The sequence below is a fragment of the Armigeres subalbatus genome, chromosome 3 (genome assembly GCF_024139115.2).
Source record: "Armigeres subalbatus isolate Guangzhou_Male chromosome 3, GZ_Asu_2, whole genome shotgun sequence".
NCBI lineage: Eukaryota > Metazoa > Arthropoda > Insecta > Diptera > Culicidae > Armigeres > Armigeres subalbatus.
The window spans coordinates 61,558,598-61,583,768 of NC_085141.1; the positions used below are offsets into that span (position 1 = coordinate 61,558,598).

The window sequence follows — 25,171 nt, forward strand, 5'->3', positions numbered from 1 at the left end:
TTAAATCTAGCCTTTATTCGGACCGAATTTTCCCTCGGTTTGAATCTACCTTAAACTTGATTTTGTTCAGTTGATTTTTAAATATTTGTTTCATGCATTTCAGAATTATTCAGAATGACTTAATGTTTCTAAAAGAATCAAATGATTGAAAAATATGTGGTACCGTGTGGGACCGAATTTCTACAGCACCGAAATCCGTCCACCTCATGAGATATCAATAAAATAAAGGGGGTTAAATTAATTAATTTAGAAATTATTTATCTTAACCTGTTCAGATACTTGACAGTAAGCTTTTAGGGCATTGAAATGGAAAGTAGGCTTTGAAACTAAAACAACAAAAATCAAAAACATATTTCCACCCACCAAACGCGGAACGCATATTTCTTTCCAAACGCATATTTCCACCCACCATTTTTTGCGGGTAGAGTGTAATTGCACCAAAAGTAACTGTGTTTAACTGCTAATTGCGAATCATTACATAAGATAAGCGGAATACAAATCGAAGGGATCCCTTCTCAAGGTGCGTATTGAACTATTTACAGAGGTAGTTTAGTCAATCAGTCTGTTTCAAATTAATTATTTTGTTAAAAAATATCTGTACGGATTTTGATTCTTTGATTCGAAACGCGTCCACGGTGAGATTCAGGAGTAGTTGAAATTTTTTATTATTTTATCATGTTTTTAGTATTTCTATTTTCTAGTCCCTTTTTCACATAATAAGCTGCTTAAGTGTACGGATTTCGATGCCCCACGGTAAAGCAGATTTAAAAAAATGGATTTCCTACTTCAGAAGATTCAAAAAGAATAATCGGAAATGAACTTTATCTGAAAATTGGAATGTCTGTCCCTGCGTTTCATTTAATTTACGTTTAGGCGTGACCTGAATTTCAGGAAATACTTGCTTACCAAGTTACTAATTTCTTTCAATCCACTGATGAAATTGGCTAAATTTTAATGCCTCTGGGATAAGCAGAATAAAAAAAATCATGGAAATGAAACTGTATGAAAAGTGTTCCGGAGAAATGTTGTCATTAAGCATTAAAAACCTTAAGAAAAGTCGATCAATGGAAAATGCAAAACGGCATAGATAGCATTCTTTTAAAAGTAACACTAAATAATATAACATCCCACACTTTTTTGATGGGTTCCGTCCACTTTCTTTGTTGAGAGATGAGCCAGTCGAGGGCTGCAAATCTCTCTAATCAAGACACACACAAAAAATCACTTTATATGTATTTGATTTTAGTTTCCTGCCTGAAATAATGATTTTTTTAAATAATATTTTAGAAGAATCAATGAAAAAACGGGACAAATTGAGGATTTTTTAGATTACGACGGGACAGCACAAAAAGGTCTAAAAAACGGGACTGTCCCGTTAAATACGGTACGTATGGTCAGCCTATCTCATAGCTCCTATTTCCGTCCCATAAAAAACAAAGCAATGGAAAGGAATTTGGTTTGTTTATTATTTTTTTGATTTTTTTCAGCAGTGATCACGCATGTTGTCAAAAAGAAGCGACGAATTTGGTCCCGTATTTCTTTGTTTAGCAATGAGATTGATATATGTACAGTGAGATGGAGATCGGAACAGTTCCCCTATACTAATGCCAAAACTAGCCAAATAGTACTGGGTTATGATGCTTTCGGATAATGGAGAGTAGCGGCCACTACAAAAATTCACGAACGTACACATCAACTGTTATTGTATCGATGGTTGTAAATGGATTTGAGAGCATTCCACACTTACAAATTGCTTGGCCAGTGATTGCTTTTTTACAGAATGTTTCTAAATTAACTGGCTTATCAACATCGTCACACACTTAATTTAATTTAACGGGCTCGGTAATCCAATTACCAGTTTCTCAACAGCTGAGCTCCTGGTAGTCCGCTCAGTAAAAAAGTTCATCATTTGACTGAGTCCTCGGTTTGCACTTCCGATGATGATATGTCCAACATTACTGATATGATCTGTAAAAACTGCTGACCGATCGGTAAAAATTTACTGAAGAATTTGTATAGAGAATAGGTACATTACCAAGAAAAATGTAATTTATTATTCGTTTCCTTCTTTGATAACGAAAATAAAAGGAAAATGTTTCTGATCGAAATATATTTATTTATTTTCAAAAATGATTCTTTGCACAGAAATTTGACTACTCTTTTATTTTATTTGTAAGATTAACAAAGTTCATGTGCAAAGCTTGATTGCAAAAATATATGTGCAGTGCAAATAAATTTTAGATGGAAATTTATATGAGTGTAGGATTTGGCTACAAAGCAAGACCATGCTGAGGGTGGCTGGGTTCGATTCCCGGTGCCGGTCTAGGCAATTTTCGGATTGGAAATTGTCTCGACTTCCCTAGGCATAAAAGTATCATCGTAGCCTTACTCATGATATACGAATGCAAAAATGGTAACCTGGCTTAGAAACCTCTCAGCTAATAACTGTGGAAGTGCTTAATGCACACTAAGCTGCGGGGCGGCTGTGGTCCAGTGTGGGGATGTAATGCCAATAGGAAGAAGAAGGATTTGGATTGGATTGGATTAGAATTGGAACAGGATTGAATTGTATATGGATTGGATTTGGATTTGAGTTGGATTGGATTTGGATTGGATGTGGATTAGATTGGATTCGATTTCCATTGGATTTGGATCGATTGGATTTTCATTGAACCTGGATTGGTTTTGGACGGCATTTGAATTTAGATAGAATTTGGTTTAGATTGGATTTGAATTTGTATTGGATTGGATTTGAATTGGATTTGGATTGGTTTTGGATTGGATATGGATTGGATTTGGATTGGTTTTGGATTGGATATGGATTAGATTGGATTCGATTTCCATTGGATTTGGATTGGATTTTCATTGAACCTGAATTGGTTTTGGACGGCATTTGAATTTGGAAAGAATTTGGTTTATATTGGATTTAGATTTGTATTGGATTGGATTTGAATTGGATTTGGATTGGTTTTGAATTGGATATGGATTGGATTTGGATTGAATTTGTATTGGATTTGAATTGGATTTAGATTGGATTTGTATTGGATTTGGATCGGATTCGTTTTGGATGTGGATTGGATTTAGATTGGATTTGTATTGAATTTGGATTGGATTTAGATTTGATCTGGATTGGATTGGGTTTGGATTGGATTTGAATTGGATTTTGATTGGATTTGGATTAGATTTAGATTCGATTTGGATTGGGTTTAGATTGGATATAAATTGATTTGGATTAGATTTGGATTGAATTTGGATTTGTTTTAGACTGGATTTGTTTGGAATTTTCATTGGATTTGGAATGAGTTTAGATTGGACTTGGAAGGATTTGGATTAGAATTGTATTGAATTTGGATTTGTTTTGAATATGGTTTGGATTTTGGATTTCAATTTTCGTTTCTTATATGCCTCCAGAGTAGAGGAGGAGAAGAATATAGCAGATAAGATCAAGTATACGATATATCGGAAATAAAATAATCATTGTGTTATTTCTTTCAAGCGTGTAGCGCGCTACCTTAGACTAAGTCTTAACCTTAAGTTAAGTCTTAACCTTCCGGAACTCGCTTGGTCCTGGACCGCTCACGCAGCCCCGCTTCTGTTGTGGACGAGAAGCGTGCTTTTTTGAAGGTGTTGTACTTTTTACAACGGCGCGAGTCTCTGAAGGTTAAAGCCTCCATGGAAACAGTTCGGAATTATAGTGTCAAAACAGAGTGAGATTCAGTTTGCTGAGTATTGTTAAGACCAACGGGTGAGACTAGATATCTCTTCCAGGTCACGACACTCACCATATTTGCAAATTGCATAACAAACTGCTCCGATGCTCATATTTTCCATTTTCGCCATTTGACTCAGTGAATGTTGGGAATAGTACACCATTTGTGCAATGTCTGTTTGTGATTTTCATGAAGAAGGCTTCGCATTTTCATAAACTTAACCAAATGGCACTTGAATCACAGAGCAATAGATTGAAATGATGCACACTTATACTTTCTGCCCGAGCAGCACAAGTCAGACAAAAATGGTTGAAGCAACTTCATCGTGACTAAATCTAGTCACATATTAGTTGTAGTAACCCATTTGGAATATGTGTGTTGCTAGGGTGGGACACCCTATAGCAGGCCTGTCCAACCTTTTCAAGCCACGGGCCAATTTCCAGGATTAACATCTGCTGGTGGGCCAGCAAAAAATGGCATAAAAAATATTAAAAAAAAAGCTAAACACGATGGAATTGCGTTCAAAAAATTAATTTTTACGTACAGGTTTTTTGGTAGAAAATTCTATGAGAAACATGGAATTGTTGCCTACTCTCCAATAATCAACGCATATTGTTTTCGGAATCGGTGAGTAAAATTCGCAAACAGGATTCGAAGTATTTTACTGCTTTTATTGTTGAAAAGTACTGAGATGCGAGATTACTGAAATTACTGAAATTTAGATTTGAGCTCGTCGTTGTATTCAAGGTCGATAGTCTCCATTTGAAACATTTCAGATACATTTTATAATTCACATCATGAAATGGTGTTAAGGAAATGAATATTACGTTACTGTGTTCAATAGAATCAACAAGAAAACGAAAATGTACCAGTTTTCAGCAACAAACTGTACCAAAATGTTTCGCGCCAAATTCTTTCAAAAGCTTTAATTTTGGATAATCCGTGCGTTGCAGCTTTATGTTCAAGTCATTGAGATGTTTGAGAATATCTACCGGAAAAGCTATGTCACTTGTTCATTCAGGATCATTCAGTTCAGGCATTGGGTTTTCTGTGCAATTTTGATTCGAAGAAAATAAAATCTCTTAATCCTGGTTCCACGACTTAGTCAACGTACTTCGCAATAATACAGCAAATCTTTGTATTCTGCTTCCATTTCCGTTAACATTATTTAGAATTGGTGGTTGTGAATCTCTCGCGTTGATAAAGTTTATTAACTCGATGCAAGCGTCAATACTTCAAGAATATTGACCGTTTTCGCACATAGATTTTCGTGGTGAATAATGCAATGTGCGGGGAAGTATAACCATGGCACTGTGATTGCTTTTGCTTTCTTAACAGTGTCACTATGCAAGTGTTCTTTCCCGTCATTGCTAGTGCCGGCTGTATCAGTTGTAAGGCCACTTACATTTTCAGAGGAGTGTCCAAGCCCCTTCATACAGGTCCTTACAGCTACCCTCAGGTCTTTTCCGGTAGTCGTTCCACTAATTGGGATCAAAGCTGCCTGTTCCTCTGTGATTTAAAGATGATCATCAACTCCCCTTATGAAGACAGCTACCTGCACCATCAGCACATCAGTATTGTCATCGATTGCAAGAAAGTATACTTTGAAATAGGCGGCTTTTTCACTTACTCAACGTGTTCCGAGGCAAACTAATGCTACTGAAGAAAAGTTTTTCCTTAGGGTTAGGGCACACGATGCCGAAAATAACCGATGTGCATCCCTCCTGCATCTCCGTTTTAGAATAGTTTCATTCGTTTTTTTTTTTAAATTTCGCTAACAGCAAAACTGTCCCGTACATGTTCATGCTTCGTTATTGTCAGATTAAAGAGAGTTTGTAGCTTCGTTAATTCGCTATACCATCAATAATTTTAATCAATTATGGAAATTTAAATTAAATGAGCACCTTATCTTTGAGCCTTCTTTAACATTTGCTTTCTTCCTAGTTCAGTGTAAATATCGTATTTCATAGGATGCTTGGTTTCGTAAAGCCGTTTTCGATCATATTCCTTCCATATAGCAACACTTTCCGGACAAATCAAGCAAACCGGCTTTCCTTTGTTCAACGTTGTTTTTTGTTTCAAATGCAAATAAAAAGAATTATTTGAGCATGAGCATGAGCATGAGATGATCGTACAATTCGTAGTTGCTACTCCGTGATTGACCTGAACTAGCGAAATTGCATAGGGAACCAACGGATGGGACTTGGGATTAGAACTCCATCCTCAATGTGCACGTTCCGAAAGCTCAACTTTTAATGGGTCAATAACGGCGCCGGCCACGTCCTTACGATCATCTAGGGAAGGGAAGGAATGTTAGTGTACCAACCGTTGTTTTAGAGACCGACGAATCGTCTGCATCTCTACGGTTGTTACGGGAAGGAGTATTGTAAGTAGGGAAAGGAAGTGTCACTACTTAGATCAGGATTCACCTTGGTAAGTGATGTAATCCAAGTAACTAGCATGTTAATGTTGACGCGAGAACAAAGTATAGATCGGTTACAACGTATTTTGTTGGTTCTTGTTCACCCAACGTAAGGGCAGACAATCAATCGCTCCTGTAGCGCTATTGCTAATTAATCTTAAGTGTCCGCGATAATCAGTTATCGTGATTGTTTTAAAACAAATAAATATAATTATATTCATCTAACGCGAGGAAAAATTATCAATATCTTAGCGATAATTAAATCTATACTAGAACAATTATTTCACGATGCTCGAAAAAAATTTGATTTCGAACGTCAGAAAATTTGCCTTTCGGACCTCGGACGGTTTTTGCATATTAACACGAACCATTTGCATTTCAGTACCGTCATATGGGGGGAAGATGATCATTGGGGCGAAGATGATTATTTGATGTGTCAGTCAAAAGTGCCTAATTTTTTCATGAAATGGTGGTCTAGTAGATCAAAAATTTTAATCTGTTTAAATATGTTACCGCTAGGTAGAAAATCCTAGTTTTTCGATTATAATTCTGAAAGTGTAGTTCGTGAAAGAAAGACAAAGATAGTCATAAATGACGCTATTTTCGTTTCAAATATTGACTTCTTTACGTGGAAAATTCTACATTTATTCAAATAATCTAGTGTATCTTGACGGCTAGGTCATAATGATTTTAGTAGAGTTGTCTTGATCAACTTCACTCCAAACCAGATAACTCAAAAAATTTATGATAATTTAATTTAGGGGGAAAGACGGCCCCGGCAGGCCCTGCTCCATCATTGGCAGGGGGGCTTTTGTCGACCAAATTTTATGAAATTTGGCCACAATACTCTTTGATATGCAAAGAATGTTTAGGCCAAATTTGAGCCTAGTCAGTCATAAAAAAAACCCCCTGCCAACAACAGAACAAAACCTGCCAAAGCCGTCATTCCCCCTATTAAAATTAAAATTTAAACACACATTGTTATTGCATGTTTTGTCTTAAAAGTGATCATTTTCCCCCCAGATGACGGTACTTGAATATTTCGATCTCGGAGTACGAACGAAACGCGGGGAACACTTATAGGAACTTAGATAATTTGTACAATCCTACAAAAAAAATAAAAAAATTACACGTATCCAATATACAAGATCATCTCGAAGAATGAAAGGCAAATGTGGCTATCATCCATTTATTGACTTACACTGAGAATTCTGGTAAGATATTAAATGTATAATACCAAACAAAGAAAAAAACGTGTAATCATGGCTTATGACTCTGCAGAAGAAAAAAAACAGAATCGGCAGTCATATAAATATCAAAGTCGTCAAAAAATATATGTATGAATTATATAGACCTCAACATTTTCGTATTCGTTCCTCGTTAGACAATCGGAAACAGTTACAACACCGTACAATATTAAGGATGCCAGGTGATATTTTCGAATGTCTTCACAGTCGAGTAAAAATGTTTTAAATATCTTCAACATTAAAATTCATCAGCGAAAAATAGAACGAATTTTTCTTTGAGCCAAGATCTTTCTAAAATTCCTATATAGCCATAATCGTTACACATAGATAAGTAGGGTGATTCATTCCGATGCCCTACACTGCAATAAAAAGGTTTCACACAGAAGACACTAAAGTATTCTCTTTTGACTATAAACTACTCAATTATTACTCCAAAATCCGGCCTTTTGTGGGATAACGGTTTCACGCACAAAGAGGTACAAATATTATGTGAAACTATGTTCTTCAAATGATTAATTTATATGAATAGCAAACGGAAAAATGTGTAAACATTTTGCTTTTATATGTCCCCTGAAAGAGCACACTTTCAGTCTTCCGTCCATAATAATTGTGTTGAAATGAGGAAATGGAGAGGGTTTAAAAATGGCCCATTTCCAGTATTCTATAAGAAAATCAACTAAAAAACAAATCAAATAAAAGAAATCACTTAGCTGGTAAATGCCAGTTCTCGGAGAGCAGTGGGTAGAACTTGTGGATCCGTTGTTGATTATAATGGAAATCCACCGTCGTACTCTGTCTTGCCCCATCCTTTCCTTTATGATATTCTTCGTTTTTGTAGGTTTTCGTTATCTAAGATGTAGCATGAATCTCCCATTCTTGATCCACATCGTCGTCGGGTCTCTTGATAAACGTCACATTAATCCATTGCTTCATTGCATTTCACCTGAAATCTACGATACTTGACATCGGATGTCAAAACTTTTGTTCTTTTAAAATTTAATGAAAAAAACGACAGCACAGCAAAAAAACACATCCAATGCCTCCGACTACTATGTTCAAACTCAAATAAAAAGAATTATTTGAGCACATAAAGTGAAGAGCTCGATTAATATACTTATTTCCTCATTTTTTTTTAAGTCTACAGTATTTAATTAAGAATTTTCAAATAGAAGTTTCTCGAGCCAAATAGCTTTTGGGCCGGTTATAGTGTATTTACTGCCACGGAGCCCGGGCCACAAAAACTGGAGCTGAGGGCCGCATTTACGTTAGGCAGCCCTGCCCTATAGCTTATTTCATGCTGTGTTCCTGATGTGCAAGATTTTTAACAAATAATTGCATTGAGAAAACAATTACAAGATCTCTTTTTACATCAGTTTTGTTGATTACATTACCAGTAAAAGTCATATATTTCTTGCTGTTTGTCTTATGACGCAGCTCCAACTTACTTGAAGTAGCTCTAGTAGGACTTACTCGAGAATTACTCAATACGTTTTAACAACAAAGAGACACGTTGCGGAGTCGCGGCTTTTGTTTTGAGAATTTTAATTCATGTGACAACAGTCAAAATGTCAAAATCTCGAGCTATTTCGAGTTGCTCGAACTTGCTCGGACTACAGCTTCCAATCTGTTTCAAGCGACTCGAAGTAGGTTGGAGTCGGCTGAATGGACGCCAACGCACCCAACTTGAAAGTTTAAGTGACTGAATGGACGCCAAAAATGAGCTCGGATGCGATTGTAATCTACTTGGAGCTTTCATTAGACACGAATAATATGATGCTGATCTCCGTCAAGCTGTTCACGAGTGTGTTCGAGAGCTGGGAACTAGTGCTTTCCCGCAGCCTTGTTGTTTTTTTAGCTCTTTCGTGACTTTTCTAACCTAATCTAGTGTAGTAGGCGGCCTCACAGCTTGTCCATTATCGTAATTGTTTATTCTGTCCACTGAGGTACCTTCACATCCACCGACCTTGATTGACCAGAACAATCGTAATGACACAGGGAACCAATGGGTGAGTGAGGCATGGAATTTACTTTCAATCGTATTTTTTTGTCTTTATTTTAGAGGTTTTCAGCCCTTGGCTGGCTAACCTCTTAACTCAACCGTAATATGAACAGCCCGAAAGCTTTAGACGTTTTAAATTGACAATAACGGCGCTGGCCACGTCCTAACGGTCTATCGGGTATGGGAGAAATAGATGATGCAGTCACTCGCCCGCTGCAAGCCGAATAAACCTTTATTCAAGCTGCAAGACTATGTCAAAGCAGCAGGGACTATGTCAAAGGGCTTGACGATCCCTCCCCAGGCCATCTGCTAGTTGTGGGGCTTGCCTAGAATGTGGTGGGGTTTGACAGTGGGCCCTGTTAAATTCCTATAAAAACCTGCATGTATCCGCAAGTAGGCCCCACCAAAGCGACCGTGTGCCGCTCAAAGCGCATAAGCCCAAGTCCTGGTGTTAGGTGGGACGCTAATCAGCCCTGACACGACGGCCCTCCGACGAGACAGGAGGTTTGCGCAGGCCCAATAAGCCGCCTGGAAAACCAATAATTACGAACAATATAAGAGATACTCTTATATACCGCACAGGCCACTTCGGCCTTAGTCTGAATAAATAAAATAATAATCAAACTGCAAGACCGCGAAATATTTCATTTGGGATTTTTGTTAGAAAACATGTTTTTATGTTAGTGAAGTTCTACATAAGCTTGTGTTTATAATCGAAAGGGTTCTCAGTTAGCTATGCGAACAAAGGAGATTGGGCCAGTCCTAAGATTACAAGTTCGATTCTGGGACCGGTCCAGGATGTTTTCGGGTGAGAAACATTCTCGAATCGCCGGAGTTGCCCCACTAGATACATATTCATGCGATGACAGTCATAGAAAAGCTTCAAATCTAAAACTTGGAAATGCTAATATACCGAATGCAAATATACATAATAAGTTCGAAAATCAGTCGCTCATAAAGAAGAATAAGAAGGGAGGTAATTTACGGCATCTTTCTCAATTATCGCACGAGAAGCATTAAATCAAACAATATTACCGGTATTCAGTGACATAAAAAGAATAATTGATGCATTCAACCTTTTCCAGTTCTGTAGCTGTCGTGTCTATTACCGTAGCCAGCCCTATGCTGCTTTCCTTCCTTCACCGTTTAGTTATATAAATCCTTTGAAGTGTACCACTGAGCCGTGGTGCTATTCCCGAGTTACAAATACAGCCACATACATACAACTAAAGATAGCACATAGATAGAATCGACTATCCAGCTGGATAACAAAATTTTATAGATGTGTTTCTTACTCCTCAGCACAAGCAGTCCTTTGAACAGCAATCCGATGCCTTTCCAATAGAGCATGCCGGTTCCGTGGCGGTGTTGTCGTCGTCATCGTCGTCACGCCACCAAACATCGCGACTGCCTACCAACCAACCAATCAACCAACCGTCATTCGGCTGATCGTGTGTTGTGTGGGTCGACCCCATGTGAGTGTTCTTCACCACTCGTTCGTTGCATTAGAATAGAAGAGCAGCGCAGGCACTTCAGCGTGCATCGCTGACACCAGTTCGTCAGCAACGACGCGACGACGACGGCGAAGCCAAGGTGTGGGATGGTTGGCAGCAAAATAGACAAACTGAAAACAAAAGTTTAAAAATGCATGGGAATCATAAGCCTCCTGCTGCAGGCGCGCGACAGACTAAAATATGCCTAGCATGGGCCATTCAGAGCGCCGTCATTACCCCGTATCGCACAGTGCGCGAACAACGGAAGTTAAACTATGAGTTATGAATCCATGTTTTTAAAAATAAATATTTTACTAATCTTGCCTTAAATTATTGTAATTCGTTATCTGAATATTGATCAGTTTGCCAAAAATCGTATGGTTTCCCAAATTCCGAGTTTTAGCCCATAGTGCATCCGTAGACGACACGGGTAGTGGCGATGTTCTGCATTCGTTAGTCAGTTAGTTGGCCTCTCGCTTTGTAAATCATAAAACACTCAACCTTTTCAATGTTGTTGATGACGTCCTAGCGACCTGGCGTAGTGCGTCAGCTAAGCAGAAATGCATGGAAAGGACAACCTTGTTGGTAAAAAAAATATTCGAATAGTGCCAACGGATTGTGCCTACATATTCGTTTGCTTTAGTTGTGGTGTGATACAAGAGTGCAAAGTACACAGATCACATCATTAAATTGTTTTGGCATTTTTGTTGTGAGATATTTATGTACCACACTCGTGGTTTGGTTTGATGATGGTAGATACATTAAGTAGGGTGGGTGCTGTTAATATTAGTTGCCTCTCGCTAGCATTTCGGCATTGCTGAAAACAATACCGGATATATCTGAGTAGTTCTCGTTTGCACCAGCCCGCCATTGTCACAAGGTTTTTTGAATCTTACTTGCCAACGGATAATTTTCGAATACATCGTCGAACTTGGATACTAATTGCATAGTACTGCACTCATGCTTATCTTTTTTTTAAGTCAACTCAACGGTGTTAATCAATTCATTTGTCTATCTAAACTGAATGTTTCACAACATTTGACTAAGATATTGTAGGTAACAAAGGTCTTGGATTTTCCAAACCGCACAAAACGCCTTTTTATAGTAACTGGTGCATTACATCAAATATATGTAAATTTTAAATTATAACCGTATTTGGATTTATCATGAATAATATTCGTTGCAAAATAATATGCGAACTTAAATATGCAACGATTGTGTACTCCAGTGATCGATAAAAATGAATGACAACAACGACAGAGGTGCTAATTTTAGCATTCGAGTGGTAATCACTAACAGGCAGCTCGGTATTTAATTCCATAATCCGTCACACGTAATGACTGATTATATTCAGTGGAATCGGGCACCTGACATCTGTGAGTAAACTCTGAATACATTGCATCAAGGTTTAGATACAGACATTGCAATATTATCTTAGCACAAGATAATATCTTTGCTTATGGTAAGATATCATCCCTAATCAAGGAGCGATCTGATGTCTTTGTTCAGAGGATCAAATGATGCGATGGTTTGCAATGCCTGCTAAATCGGTATAACTCTGTTATGTGATAGACCTTTTGATTTTTATAAAATATCTGAATTTAAATTTTGCTTCGCCATAACGATGAGTTAGTACGAACTAACACAGTCGTTTTCATTTAGAACCAATCTCGTGGGCTTCGTGGCCGTGCGGTTAGCAACGTCAATCGTCTAAATGCATGTGCTACGGAGTGTGGGTTCGATTCCCGCCCCGGAAAGGAGGAATCATTTCGTGACACGGAAAATTCTTACACCGGTCCTCTGGGTGTTATGGGTCCTGTCCGTTGTGTTCAGTCTGTACGACCTCTGGTCGAAGACGGTGTTTCTGTCATTTTATATGTCGCACAGTAAGGGGTCTTCAGTTGGCCTTGCCAGGAAAGGCGTACACCAACAAATCAAAGCTTACACTTATTGAATAAAATCTTGGCATATACAATTCTACTACTTTTTCATAATTGGGGACTTCAATGCCAAACAGCGTTCATGAAATAATGCTTAAAGCAAGTCCAACGGTAACAGTTTACTTGAAGATTGTTTTGCGGGATATTATACTATTCAATATCCTCTTTCAGTTGATTTCCTCCAACAATTGATTTAGTTTAAACGGATTCAAGTCAGCTGTGTGGCCAATTGGTAACTCATGCTGACTTTGACTCTGATCACCTTCCTGTGACGTTTGAAATCTCACAAGAAGCCATTAATAATCCAATCAGTTCTACTTTTAATTATCATAGAGCTGATTGGGATTTATATAAAACGTACATCGATAGGAACTTTGGTGTTGATATTCCTCTCGATACTAAAAGTGATATTGATAACTCTCTCGTATCTTTGACAAATTCAATTGTCGAAGCCAGAGGCATCGCAATTCCTAAATGTGAAATTAAATTCAACTCCATTATTATTGATCTTCAGCTACTGATTCGTCTTAAAAATGCGAGGTGAAGGCAAAACCAAAAAACTCACGATCCCGCTTTGAAAGTTATTTGGCGAGATTTGCAAAATGAAATTGAAAAACCCAGATTAATCCACCTAGCGGTGACGAAACCTTTCTCGATTCAATCGTTTGGTTTCGTCTTGGTGTGATACACATAATAAATAATTGCCTACATGACGGCTCTTACAAACGCTGTATTGCGAGTCAACCAACCATGCTTATATGGATCAACACACCATTTCCTTCAAAACCTTTGAACGCTATCCGTTCATGATTATATTCAATAGTGATCAACTAGGGGCTGTCCCCCGTCGAATGCAAGAGAATCTTCTTGTGAGAAAATCGGTTAAGAATTACTAGATGAAAAAGTGTCTATATATTCAAATAGAAGTCGAATACTCAATTATTTGCAGCTATTGAAATTCTAATATTTTTTAATTAGTTCTAGTAACTCTTAGCATATTCGTCAAACATATATTCAGGAATTCCCTTAGAAATTCATTTTTATTGTATGGGTTTTTGGACTATTCCTGGAATCTCGAGAAGAGTGTTGTAAGTTATTTGCTTCTTATTTAGGATGCTGGGAGGAAATGTCCCCAAGAATACTTTTTGAATTTTCGCCCAACATTACTTTAGAAATACCTCCAGAAAAACTTTCAAATATTTTTCGGGGTTGTTCATAAGATATTACCCCAATAATTCCTTTGAACACTTTCAAGCAATTTAAAAAAATCTTTAGGAATGTCTTCGAAAATTTCTTTAGGAATTCTTTTGGAAGTTTCTTCAGGAATTCGTCAGGAAGTTTCTCCAAAAATCCTTATCTCCCTCAAATAATCACTGGAGAAATTTCTTTAGGGAATTTCATTAGAAACTTCTTTGATGATCCTCCGGGTAATTTTTAATCTTCCAGGAATTTCTTCAGAAATTTCAAAAGAAAATCTTTAAAAATTCCTTCAGTAATTTATTAGCAAACTCATTTAGAAACTCCACAGAAAATACCTTCAGGAATTTCTCGCTGAAAATTTTGAAAAAGCTTTTCCAAAAATTTCTCAGCATTAGGTTATTTATGGGATATTTTTTCAGTAATTCCTTCGGAAATTCTCAAGAATTCTTTCAGGAATTCCTAACATAATCATCCTAGAAATTTCACCACAGCGTTGTTGGACAATTACTTTAGGAAATATCTTTTCGGGAGGAAGTATTGAAGAAGCCGAAAGGTTGTCATACGGCTAATACTTCTGTCTCAACTTGACTAGTTCTAGCAGGTAAACTGTTAGAATTCGATATGAGCGAAAGAAGGTTGTTTTGGCTTCTAATTACAATCACCACGCTTTCATTACTTTTTTTATGATCTTTATTAAAGTGATCCCTTTCATTACTATCACATTGGCAACCCGTTAAGGTCACTCCTGACGGAATCCAAGTTCCAAAGTGCTCGCGTTTTCGGGGGCACATCACACGCTTCAGAGGCGGCGCACAACTGTCATTTTTGTTGATTTAGCTTTACTGCGTCGCAGCATGCGTGAAATAATAAAAATGACAGTTGTGCGTTGCTTCAGTATCGAGTGGTGTGCCCCCGAAAACGCGAGCACTTTTAATCTTGGATTCCGTCAGGAGTGACCTTAACCAAGACGAACCTCTGCCATAGAACCTAACCCTTAGATGTTAAATTCCACATGAACACGTGGCGGTGTTCTCGGCTTGTAGTGGGCGAGTAATTGAATTATCAATCCCTTCCCATCCCCGATCGACCGAGATAACGTGGCCAGTGCCGTTATCGACCATTGACAAACTAGAGTTCTCGAACTGGACACATTGAGGTTGAAGAGCATACCCCATGATTCCATCCATTGGTTCCCAGTGCCATTGCGATTGTTCTGGTGAATCACGGAGTAGCAAACACGAAATGTACGGTCATCATGCTCATGCTCACTTTTCGGGAAAACTATTAAAGGTGTTTCTGAAAAAAAAAACTTAGAAATTTATGGAGAATTTGCAACGGAGGAATTCCTTCATAAATTTCTCCAGAAGAACTTCTGAGCATTCTTCAAGATGTACTGATAAGATCAACTATGTATGATGATTCATCGAGGAATTTGTGTAATAAATAAATCGTTCAGGAAACAAGATTTCCCAATCAAATTCGTTCAGGGATTTTTTTAAAAATATTTTTTAGACAATTTATTCAGGAATTGTAGCGGATGTTTAAAACAATGTTTGAAAATGTCTTGCAGAATTCATTCTTAAAGTTCTCCTGGAATTGCTTCGCTAATTCCCTGCAGGTATTTCTTGGTAATGTTAAAAGAATACCTTCAGACATTTATCAAGAAATTTCTTAGGCAGCTTCTTTGGAAATTTATAGAAAACCCGTTCAGTAACTCCTCAAGAAATTCATTTAGAAATTTCTGCAAAAAGTCCTTCGAGAATTCTTTTGAAAACTGTTTTAGGAATTTCTCAAATAATTTCCTAGTAAAATTCCCCTGCAGTTTTTCATGTGAATACCTTCAGAAGTTCCTGCAGAAATACTTTCAGAAACACTACCAAAAGACCTTTCAGGAAATTCTGAGTAATTTCTACCAGGATTTTCCTAGGAACTTTTCCAGAAAACTCAGTTCGGAAACATCCATAGGAATTTCTCGGAAAATTCATAGAGAAATTTCTCAAGGAAGCTCTTTTAGGGATACTTTAGGAAATCTTCCAATAGTTTAGCGAATTCCACCAAATATTCCTTAGAATTTTTTTCCAGATATTCCTGAGAAATGTCCTCCAAAAAAGCTTTGAAAGCTTCTTCAGAAATATCCTTTAATACTACCACAAGGAAATTCTGAAAAAACTCATCCAGGAATTTAATTGTTCTATTTTTATGATATTTCTCCATAAGTTCCTTTGGAAATTGTCTTTCAGTTTTCCTTCACGAATACCCCTTTTCGGAGGAATTCCTGCAAAAACATCCATTGGAAGTCCTAGAGAAGCTTCCAGCGGAAATTCTGGATGATGTTTCGGAAAAAAATTCGGAGGAATATCCGGTGGTATCCTGAAGCTATTTACCAAGGAATCTTTGAAGGATCTCTCGGAGCAATTCCTGGAAGAGCTTCCAGAGGCATCCCTGAATAAACTTCTGTAGGAATTTCAGGAGGATTTTTTGGGGTAATTCTTGGAGGATTTTATGTAGGTATTACTGGACGAAGATCAGAAAACAATCCCAAAGTAACTTCCGAAGGAATTCCTGAAGAAGTTTTCCTGGAGGAACGTTCGTAGAAATCCCTGGAGCTACTTTCGGAATAATCCAAGGAGGAACTTCGGGAAGAATTCCTGCAGACAATTTCGGAGAATTTCCTGTAAAAATATTCGTAGGGATGTGTACCGGTCCAGAAATCGTCAGCGGCAGCGACGTTTTCGACGTCACGCCGAGAGTCATTTTCGCCGCCGGTGGCGCGAATCAGAGTAACAATCTTTTATAGTATTTGATTGCCGTGAATTTCTAGGATCCAAATTAAATTTTCGAAAATTTACTGAAATTAGAAAAAAGTGTTTGTTTAGAAAGTACTTTGTTAATTCCCCGGGAAAATCTTCAGGACTGCTTTGATAAAATCAAGATTTCCTCGGAAAAAAATTAATAATTTTTTTGACAAATGCTCCGGAATTTCCTCGGGAAACTCTTCAGAAGTGCCTCTGTAAATTATTCGGAATTTCCTCGGGAAATATCCTCTGAATAAATTCTTGGAAAGATCCTCGGCAAACTCTTTGGAATTTCGTCGGCAATTTTTTTGGAATCTCCTCGGCAAATTCTTCTTAAGTTCTTCTACAACTTTTTTAGAAGTTACTCGGCATTTTTTTTCGGAATTTTTATTAGCAAGTTTTTCGGAATTTCCTGTTTGAGATTTCCTCTTCAAGCTCTTTGGAATTTCTTCTGGTAATCATTTGCCAATTTTTGTGAACTTTTTCGGGAATTACTCGGCAAATTCTTAGGAAGTTCATCGGCAAACTCTTCGGAATTTCCTCGAGAAACTCATAGGAATCTTCCCGGAAAATTGTTCTCAATTTCGTCGAGAAATTCTTCGGAAGTTCCTCAACAAATATTGAACAAGTTTCTCAGCAAGTTCTTCGGGGTTTCCTCAGCATTTTTTTTATTTTTTTCTCCGCAAAATTCTTCGGGATATCCTTTGAAAGTTCCACGGAGAATTCTTGGGAAGTTCCTCAGCAAACTATTTGCAATTTCCTCAGTAAATTTTTAGTTATTTCTTTTGAAATTTTATCGGAAAACCCTCGACAAATTTTTGGGAATTGGCGCTAGTTAGTTGTAGTTGTAGAGAGCTGCAGCTACTGGCAGAAGTATCAGTCAGTAGCCTGCCGTGGAATGGAGTAAGAGGGAACTCTAGTATTTGTTATTCTTCGTGAGGGGGTTCCCTTGACTGCCCAACAGGTTATGGGCCTAGAAACGTATCCCGTTCTCTATCTTAGTGGGATGGGACGGGCATCGTCGACGTTATCGCAGTGGGATCATGGATCGACCGGAACATTCAGGAGCTGGTCGACAGAGCATCGAGAGGCGCTGTGCAAGCTTCGGAATCGGGCCACTTGTGCAGGCGCATGTGCAAGAGAGGTTGTCGTACAAACATCGGGTGGAGGCCATTTGTACGGACAACGGATTTGGACCAAGAGGAAATGTTCCGGCGAGGAGCAGCTCTGGATAAGAGGCGTTAGAAGGAGCCAAGTGAGCTCCAAGGCGTGTGCCCTAAGGAGGATTGTTGGATTATCAGGTAGGGTGCGTTGCCTCGGTGTTGAAATGCATGTATTAGATAATAAGCAAATAAAATAAGTTTAAAAAAGCATTCGGGTATTGAAAGTGCTTGGAGGCGCATGGTACATTGTAGGTTAGTCCCACTAGGGCATTTTACCTCGTCAAAATGTTAGATGTTTCATCAAAATGTGGAAAATTTTGGTTTTTCTTGCCTTTCTATCTATAATTTTGACGCTGTACGCAACAAGTTGCATACATAAATAAAAATAATGATACGGATTCCCATAGCTTTTCAAAAGCACGAGAAAAACATCAGCACCGGTAGGTGGAGTAATCAGTATTTTATAAGCCTCGATCAGTGCTATAATTTTCCTGCATTATCTCAAAATTCACAATGACAGTCATAACTTCTGATCATTTGAACAACGTTAATCCCAAAGTCTTGTTTATCAAAAAAAATCTAGATCGTTATGTTATGCAAAAAAAAAATGCTAATAAAGAAGAAAAAACATTTCAATGTTTTTGCTGTAAATAAACAAAAAGAAAATGCTTGTTCTTTTTTCGGCAGGTGTTTTACTTACGCGTCTATTTTATGAGGAAACAAAAACGTTATAAGCAATTTTCCGTTTTCGTTTTCCACTGTTCGCTTTTCCCAACACGCCGCTGCGCTGTCGCTGTCGCTTGGTGTCATCAGAAGAAGATTGAAAAATGTGCCAGTGGGAGTTCTTAGTGCAAGTAAAGTGCCACTCATCGCCCATTTTGGATGTGAAAACCAAAACGGTGGCAACTGGTATGACTGCGGCTGTTTGTTGTGTTTATCTTTGTGATCAAGCTGTTTTATAAACAAATTTTCCCTCTTTTTCAAGAGCACCGTCTGAAAAAGGTAGGCAAACAAACGCAATGGAATCAATAAATGTATTGAGGGAAACGGTGATAAAATGAACACATTGATGTTTTGTTAGTACTGATGGAGATTTTGAATTCAAATTGTTGTTTCACTCGAGATTACGATACAGAAAAAAACAGTAAATGACAACATGAATATCAATTGGGAACTATTAATTCATATAACTTTCACGTCACCTTTTTTCTATTGGACATTTATTTGAGCAATTTTCTTATTAAATTTACATGAATCCAACGTAATGCACAAAACACATAGTGGTGTATCGTTTTTATGTTCGGGATGAACCACGTGGTACAATTATCTTGAAATTAGTGCCCCACATGAGTAGTTCAAATTTCGAAAATGGTAAAAAAATTCCAACTCTCATATGTATGCCTTGTTAGCTACTTTTTAGCTTTGGCCAAATTTCAGGGAATTTCAATTTAAAATCAAATTGGGGTAATGTGCCCGATAGTGGACCCCCAACCAATAGTGGACCCTCCAGCCGTGTTTGCATTATTACAGCACAATGTAAATATTTTGCTATGAAATTCCATCGGGAGAACCTTCCTTACAGTGGAAATGCTATGGAAAGTAAAATTAGATGATTTTTACAATTCTATAAAAAATAAACACAAGTGTCTATTATAGGAATATTTTGGGGGGTCCACAATAAGGAAGAAGAACGTCCTGAAACGAAACATGAAAATCAAATGAAGTGTTGACTATACATACTTATTTTTTTTACCGAGATCTCAGTAAAATGGTGAACTTTTACCAAGATTCGCACAGCCGTGCCCCAGCAAATATGGTTTTTGGTGAGATTACTGTCAAAATTGCTGAAAATCAGCAAATACTTTGCCGAAAATCAGCTACGCCATTTTTACTGAAATATCAGTTTTTTTATTTTGCTGGAGCACGGCTGAGCGGATTTTTGCCGAACTGCAGAAATAAAAACTAAGTGTGTAGGGAAGCAATTTCCTATTATGGACCCCCATAAAATGTTAATTTCAATGAATAACGTCGTGTATTTGAGTGTTTTATGTATGTATCGCGAAGAGGAGATGCAGAAATTATTATTAGATATCAAGCAGAATTATTATGTTGAAAATTTCCACTCCCTATGACAGGAAGAGCAAAATACCGCTACTAGGGGGTCCACTATTGGGCATTTCACCCTAATCAATTTAAATGTACAAACATAAACATAGTTTTTGGTATTCAAATATTTATTATTTTAATGGCAAATAATTTCTTTGGGCTACGTTGTATAACGGTATTAATAAATATTTCAGTCAAATCCTGTTTTCTCGCAAAAATATGTAATTTTTTTACGTACTCACGAAGTACGATTACAACGAACAAATATTCACCAAAAACCCCATTGCGCATATAATAGGGTGACTGTACTAATCCTTTGACTCATAGCTTAAATATTTATGCAAAATGAGAGAAAAAATGATTGCTCGCTGAACTTTTCAAATGGTCCTAAGTAACATTTTTTTCATGAATTAATTTGAATTGCGCAAGCAAAAGCTTTCATGTTTTTCTGTTGATTGCGCTATTCAAATTGATTCATGAAAAAAATGTTACTTAGGACCTTTTGAAAAGTTAAGCGAGATTGTTATTTTCTTATAAGCATCATTCAGCAATAAGTACGCATGCTATTGTCTATCCGGTGCAAGGTTAGTAGACTTTTTCTACCGAAAATGATTTTTTCGCGAGATACAAGCAAATTACCCAACTTCGGAAGAAATGCGGTGGGCATCATTTAATTTGACAGATAAAACTTCGGAGGAAAGTTCGGTTCAGAAGTCCCTAATTCCGAATTATAATTTAGTGCGCCGATAATAACTGGAAGGAATGAAATTGGCGCAATTTTCTATAGTTCCGATATAAAATGACTGCGGAAGTGAAATGGGAACAATTCCCCTGCATATTTGTAGGCTTTCATCGATTATGGAACACCAGAACACGACTGAAACGCTGCTAAAAAATAATTCCCATGCATTATCCTCACTGCGTTCAATATTTGCCTTGCGGTACTAATTCCCCAAGTTCTATAATATGTAATACAAATGATGAGCGACAGGACGCGCTTCTTTCAGGAAACGCCAACTTTAAAGGCCGCTTCTTGAAATACGGTGCCTAGCGATGATAAAATTTTAATCAGCAGTAAACATGTAAAAAGACGGTAAGAACCTGTTCCCGATCAGATCAACAAAACAAGATGATATTTCGAAAATTGATACCAATTTTAAACCTGTACACTCAACCGCAACGGATGTTAGATTTTTTTTACAATTCGGTATGAAAACTTATCAAAATCTGTATAAAAACTTGGCATCTACTAAATTGCTAGATGCAAGTAAGCTTCTTATACAAGTGTTGTACGAGAAGCTTACAAATTTTTAAAGTCTTGTACAATATTTATATAAGAATCTATCGATTTCGAATGAATATTCTAAAAGTTAAAAACCTAAAAGAAGTAGAAATTAAATAATAGTAAGAAAATCTTACTTTCGCAGGTTCGGTGTATATAGAAAATTGGTTCGGTGTATATAGAAAAATTTCAATATTACCAATTATTTCGAAATCATATTTTCAGAAAATAGTAAATCATTATAAAGCATCAAATTGTTTTAAAATGCATATCAATACATATAGTTTTGTTAGTGGAAAGTTATTAAACAGTTGTTTCGTTTTGGTCGGGATCCGAGGACGATGGGAGGCGGGCAAAGTTTTCTACGTTTTCCTTGCCACTCATGCAGTCTATTGTTAATTCCGGAGAAGAATACCTACTTGTTCGTTCCTTTATAATGAAGTGTACATGTATCGAGTAGCGTGTAGCGACAATGTTGCGTATGTTTACCGTTCATTGTCAGAATTTCTATAGTGCAGAGGTTTCTCATTTTTATCCCATTTTCCATATAAATTATGCACTATGCTTTACTTTTACTTGTATTGTAAACAAATGTATCTCATATTGTTCTACTTCCTTTTCCGAACACCCAAATCTGACATAATCATGTGCGGAAATTTATGTCGATTTTTCAATGATTATGTGTGTCATGTTTCTCTCAACTAGTGCTCTTAGAAAATTACTGGAAAAACAAAGTGGTGTCCAAGATGACCGATTTGTGGCTTAGTTGTACAAACACCTTGAATCAATTGTTGATTAGGACTATGACTTTGAAGACATTCATACTTATTTGAAATATGGCGTTTTCTTCATTCTAAATTCTACCTTTTAAAACACCTTATATTTTAATGCTTTCCTCAAATACATTCGGGTTTTATACTGGTTTCATAAAGGCCTCAGGTCTAAAGTATAAATCAAACCTTACTTTTTATTTGTAATGTCCCGTAACGGAGCGTTGGGGAACACCTGTTACGGAAATCTCCGGGGTAATGTTCCTGGGATTAGTGTGTAAACCATTCGAAGCGAGTGCATCCCACGACAGCTAAGGAAAACAAAAGTCGTGTCGTTTTCGGTACCTGTACCTACACCCGACAGCACAATCCCTACTTATTAAGGTATCACAGAACCCCGTGCTTGTGTATCTGCAGCCGCAGGAAGTCCGTACAGAAGTACACAGAAGATTCCGTTAATAGGAACGAACGCACCCGGCCCGGACCAACAACAACGGACGATTCAGCACAGCATAGTAAGCGGTTGTGAATCGAGGAAGGAACTTAAGTGGCATAACTCACGCAATTTGGCTAATGGCTTTTTGTGTCGCTATGGATCCCGAATGTGGGGCACGGCGTACAACTTCGAAATTCGCTAGCCGTCGTTAAGGAGGTGCCATGCTCGTGATTTTTCTTCAGAATGATAGCCCTGTTAGGGTTATGTAGGTCAGATTTTATGCAGATTGTTGGAAGCGATTATGAGTACATATAAAGAAATAGAAAAGGAATTGAATAATAAGTTTTACTAATTTTAAAAGACTCATTGATTAACGGTTCAAAATGGATCAATCTGATGCCATGTTTCAATAGGTTTGCAAATCGATAACATATTATGAGGTATTGAAAGCATATAAGTAAATATCTAATATGCGAAATGTAGTAAACATAATTATATATGACTAATTGGGTTAAAGTTTTAGTTTTAAAGTTTTAAAATCAGCAAGTGCAAAATTCTGCTACAAAGAGCACAACTATTAGCTTGAATGCATTTAACCCACACGTACAGTCTGCTAGAAAAAAAAAGGAATTTAATAATAGCTATATCGTGTGATGTTGGTCTATTGATTTATTGCCCCATTTTCCGCATTTTCCAAGCATTTGGTCAGTTGGCTTCATGACCGTTGCATGCTACATGGACCATAATATGGTTATAAAAATAAGATTAGCAAGATTTGTTAGGGCCATTCTTTCTATCAGACTATAGTAAAAATAGTGCGTGCGCTATTGCATAAAATGTGTTAATACGTGTTCCATCGTGGCGCCAAAAGTGACGACAAGAATAACGACACGACGGCGGCACCGCCGGTCAGTTTCGCCCGAATAAACATCACCATCATCGTCGTCATATAGCTTGATTGTCGTTAAAAGCGTCAGCATAAGGTTAGATTGCGGGCATTGATACATTTGTTGGAAGTTTCTCCACTGTAGCAGTATTACGGAAGTGCGTGTTCGATGTAATATGAGCTGGACGGGACTCACGAAGCTCCTTCAGGGACCGATAATATGATAGACACGCGGAGAAAATGAAACTAAATATAGGTTCATTGCAGAGCATTAGTGATTAATCATAGATTTAATCATGATTAATGAATAATGGGTGTTTTAATCATTATTCATTAATCATAATCATACAAAAAATACGATTCAATCATTAATCATTAATCGTTAATCATAGAATTTTACATTTAATCATTAATCACTAATAATATTCATAATTTTTTGAGTTTATTCATTAATCATCAATTTTAATCATTGCATACATCGCTTTTATTCATTAATATTTAATCATAATCATATAATTTTAATACCTTTTAATAACCCAATTTGAAATAAAGGTTACTTGCTTTTAGATCACTATACAAATCATGTAATTTGATTATTCATAATCATTAATCATTAATCATACGCATATTGTGTCAACATTTAATCATGATTGGTAATCGTTAATCACACTCCAAACGTTTTATTCATTAATCATAATCGTTAATCATTGTCAAAAATTAATTTAATCGTTAATCATAATCATTAATCATTGTCAAAAACGAATAAATCATTATTCATAATCATTAATCATAGAGTTGAATGATTTAATCTTAACAAATTTAATCATTCACTAGAAGCTTTATTCATTAACGCTCTGGTTCATTGCTAGTTGAAGGAAATAAATCTCAAAAGTTTGTGAAAATGTTATGCCACTTTTCATTCGAATTTCAGCTGAAATTAAATAACATTACCGACAAGATCAAAACTCGTCAGGTGAATCTTCAAAGGAGCCTGAATCGTTTACTTTATCATAATTTACCCCAGTAGCGAGTACATTTTTTTTGTTTATTTGGCTTGGTTCTAAGCATTTGGCGGATAGCTTTAGACTTTCGGCTTCAGCCTTCGCCTGTCTCTTTATAAATAAACAACTTGCCTGAGTTACTCATGTTACAGTACGTCGTTGCTCCACATGGCGATAGAAAATCTGCAATTTGCATATAACGCTAAAACCACATGTTACAGAATGCTAAACAACCGATCCTGAATATGCTAAAGGAAGATGATGATGGGTTGAGGGTAAATGAAAGTAGGTAACACATTGAACAATTTATGAGGTATAATGTTTGAGTTGGGACGAATAATTTGCATTTAAGGGAAACTGATTTGGGCTGGTGATTTCTTCGTTTGCAAAACAAGAGTAATGAACTACTATTTAAGAATTCATCGATAAACTTCATCGTTCAGGAAATTTTCCCGCTTCCTGATGCAGGCCAGCTTCTAACGTAATTTTCAGCACCATTAACTAACGATTCGATAGCATCTTCTCTGTTTTTCCTCCATTATGGAAAGCGTGTTTGCCATAAATAATATATTTATGGAAATTTATTTCACTTTTTGCCAATATGCTTGCACATACATACTGGACTCACTGAGTGTGATCCGCCGCCAGCAAATTGCGAGGTAAGACCAAAGTTTTTCACACAGAAGAAAAAAAAAGTATAATTGATCGTTACTATCCTCCA

At 37.0% G+C, this 25,171-nt stretch overlaps 2 protein-coding genes across 2 annotated transcripts in view; both read left to right on the top strand.

The window, feature by feature from the left end:
* The window catches only part of LOC134225687 (galactosylgalactosylxylosylprotein 3-beta-glucuronosyltransferase P), a 179,530-nt gene that overhangs the window by 6,796 nt on the left and 147,563 nt on the right, over positions 1-25,171 (top strand). The gene's annotated exons all lie outside the window — the stretch shown is intronic.
* LOC134221673 (uncharacterized) overlaps positions 5,056-25,171 on the top strand; it is a 98,959-nt gene continuing 78,843 nt past the window's right edge. Inside the window, exon 1 of the mRNA XM_062700861.1 lies at positions 5,056-5,307. Within this exon, the coding sequence (XP_062556845.1) occupies positions 5,056-5,307 (252 nt within the window). The remainder of the gene's footprint in view (positions 5,308-25,171) is intronic.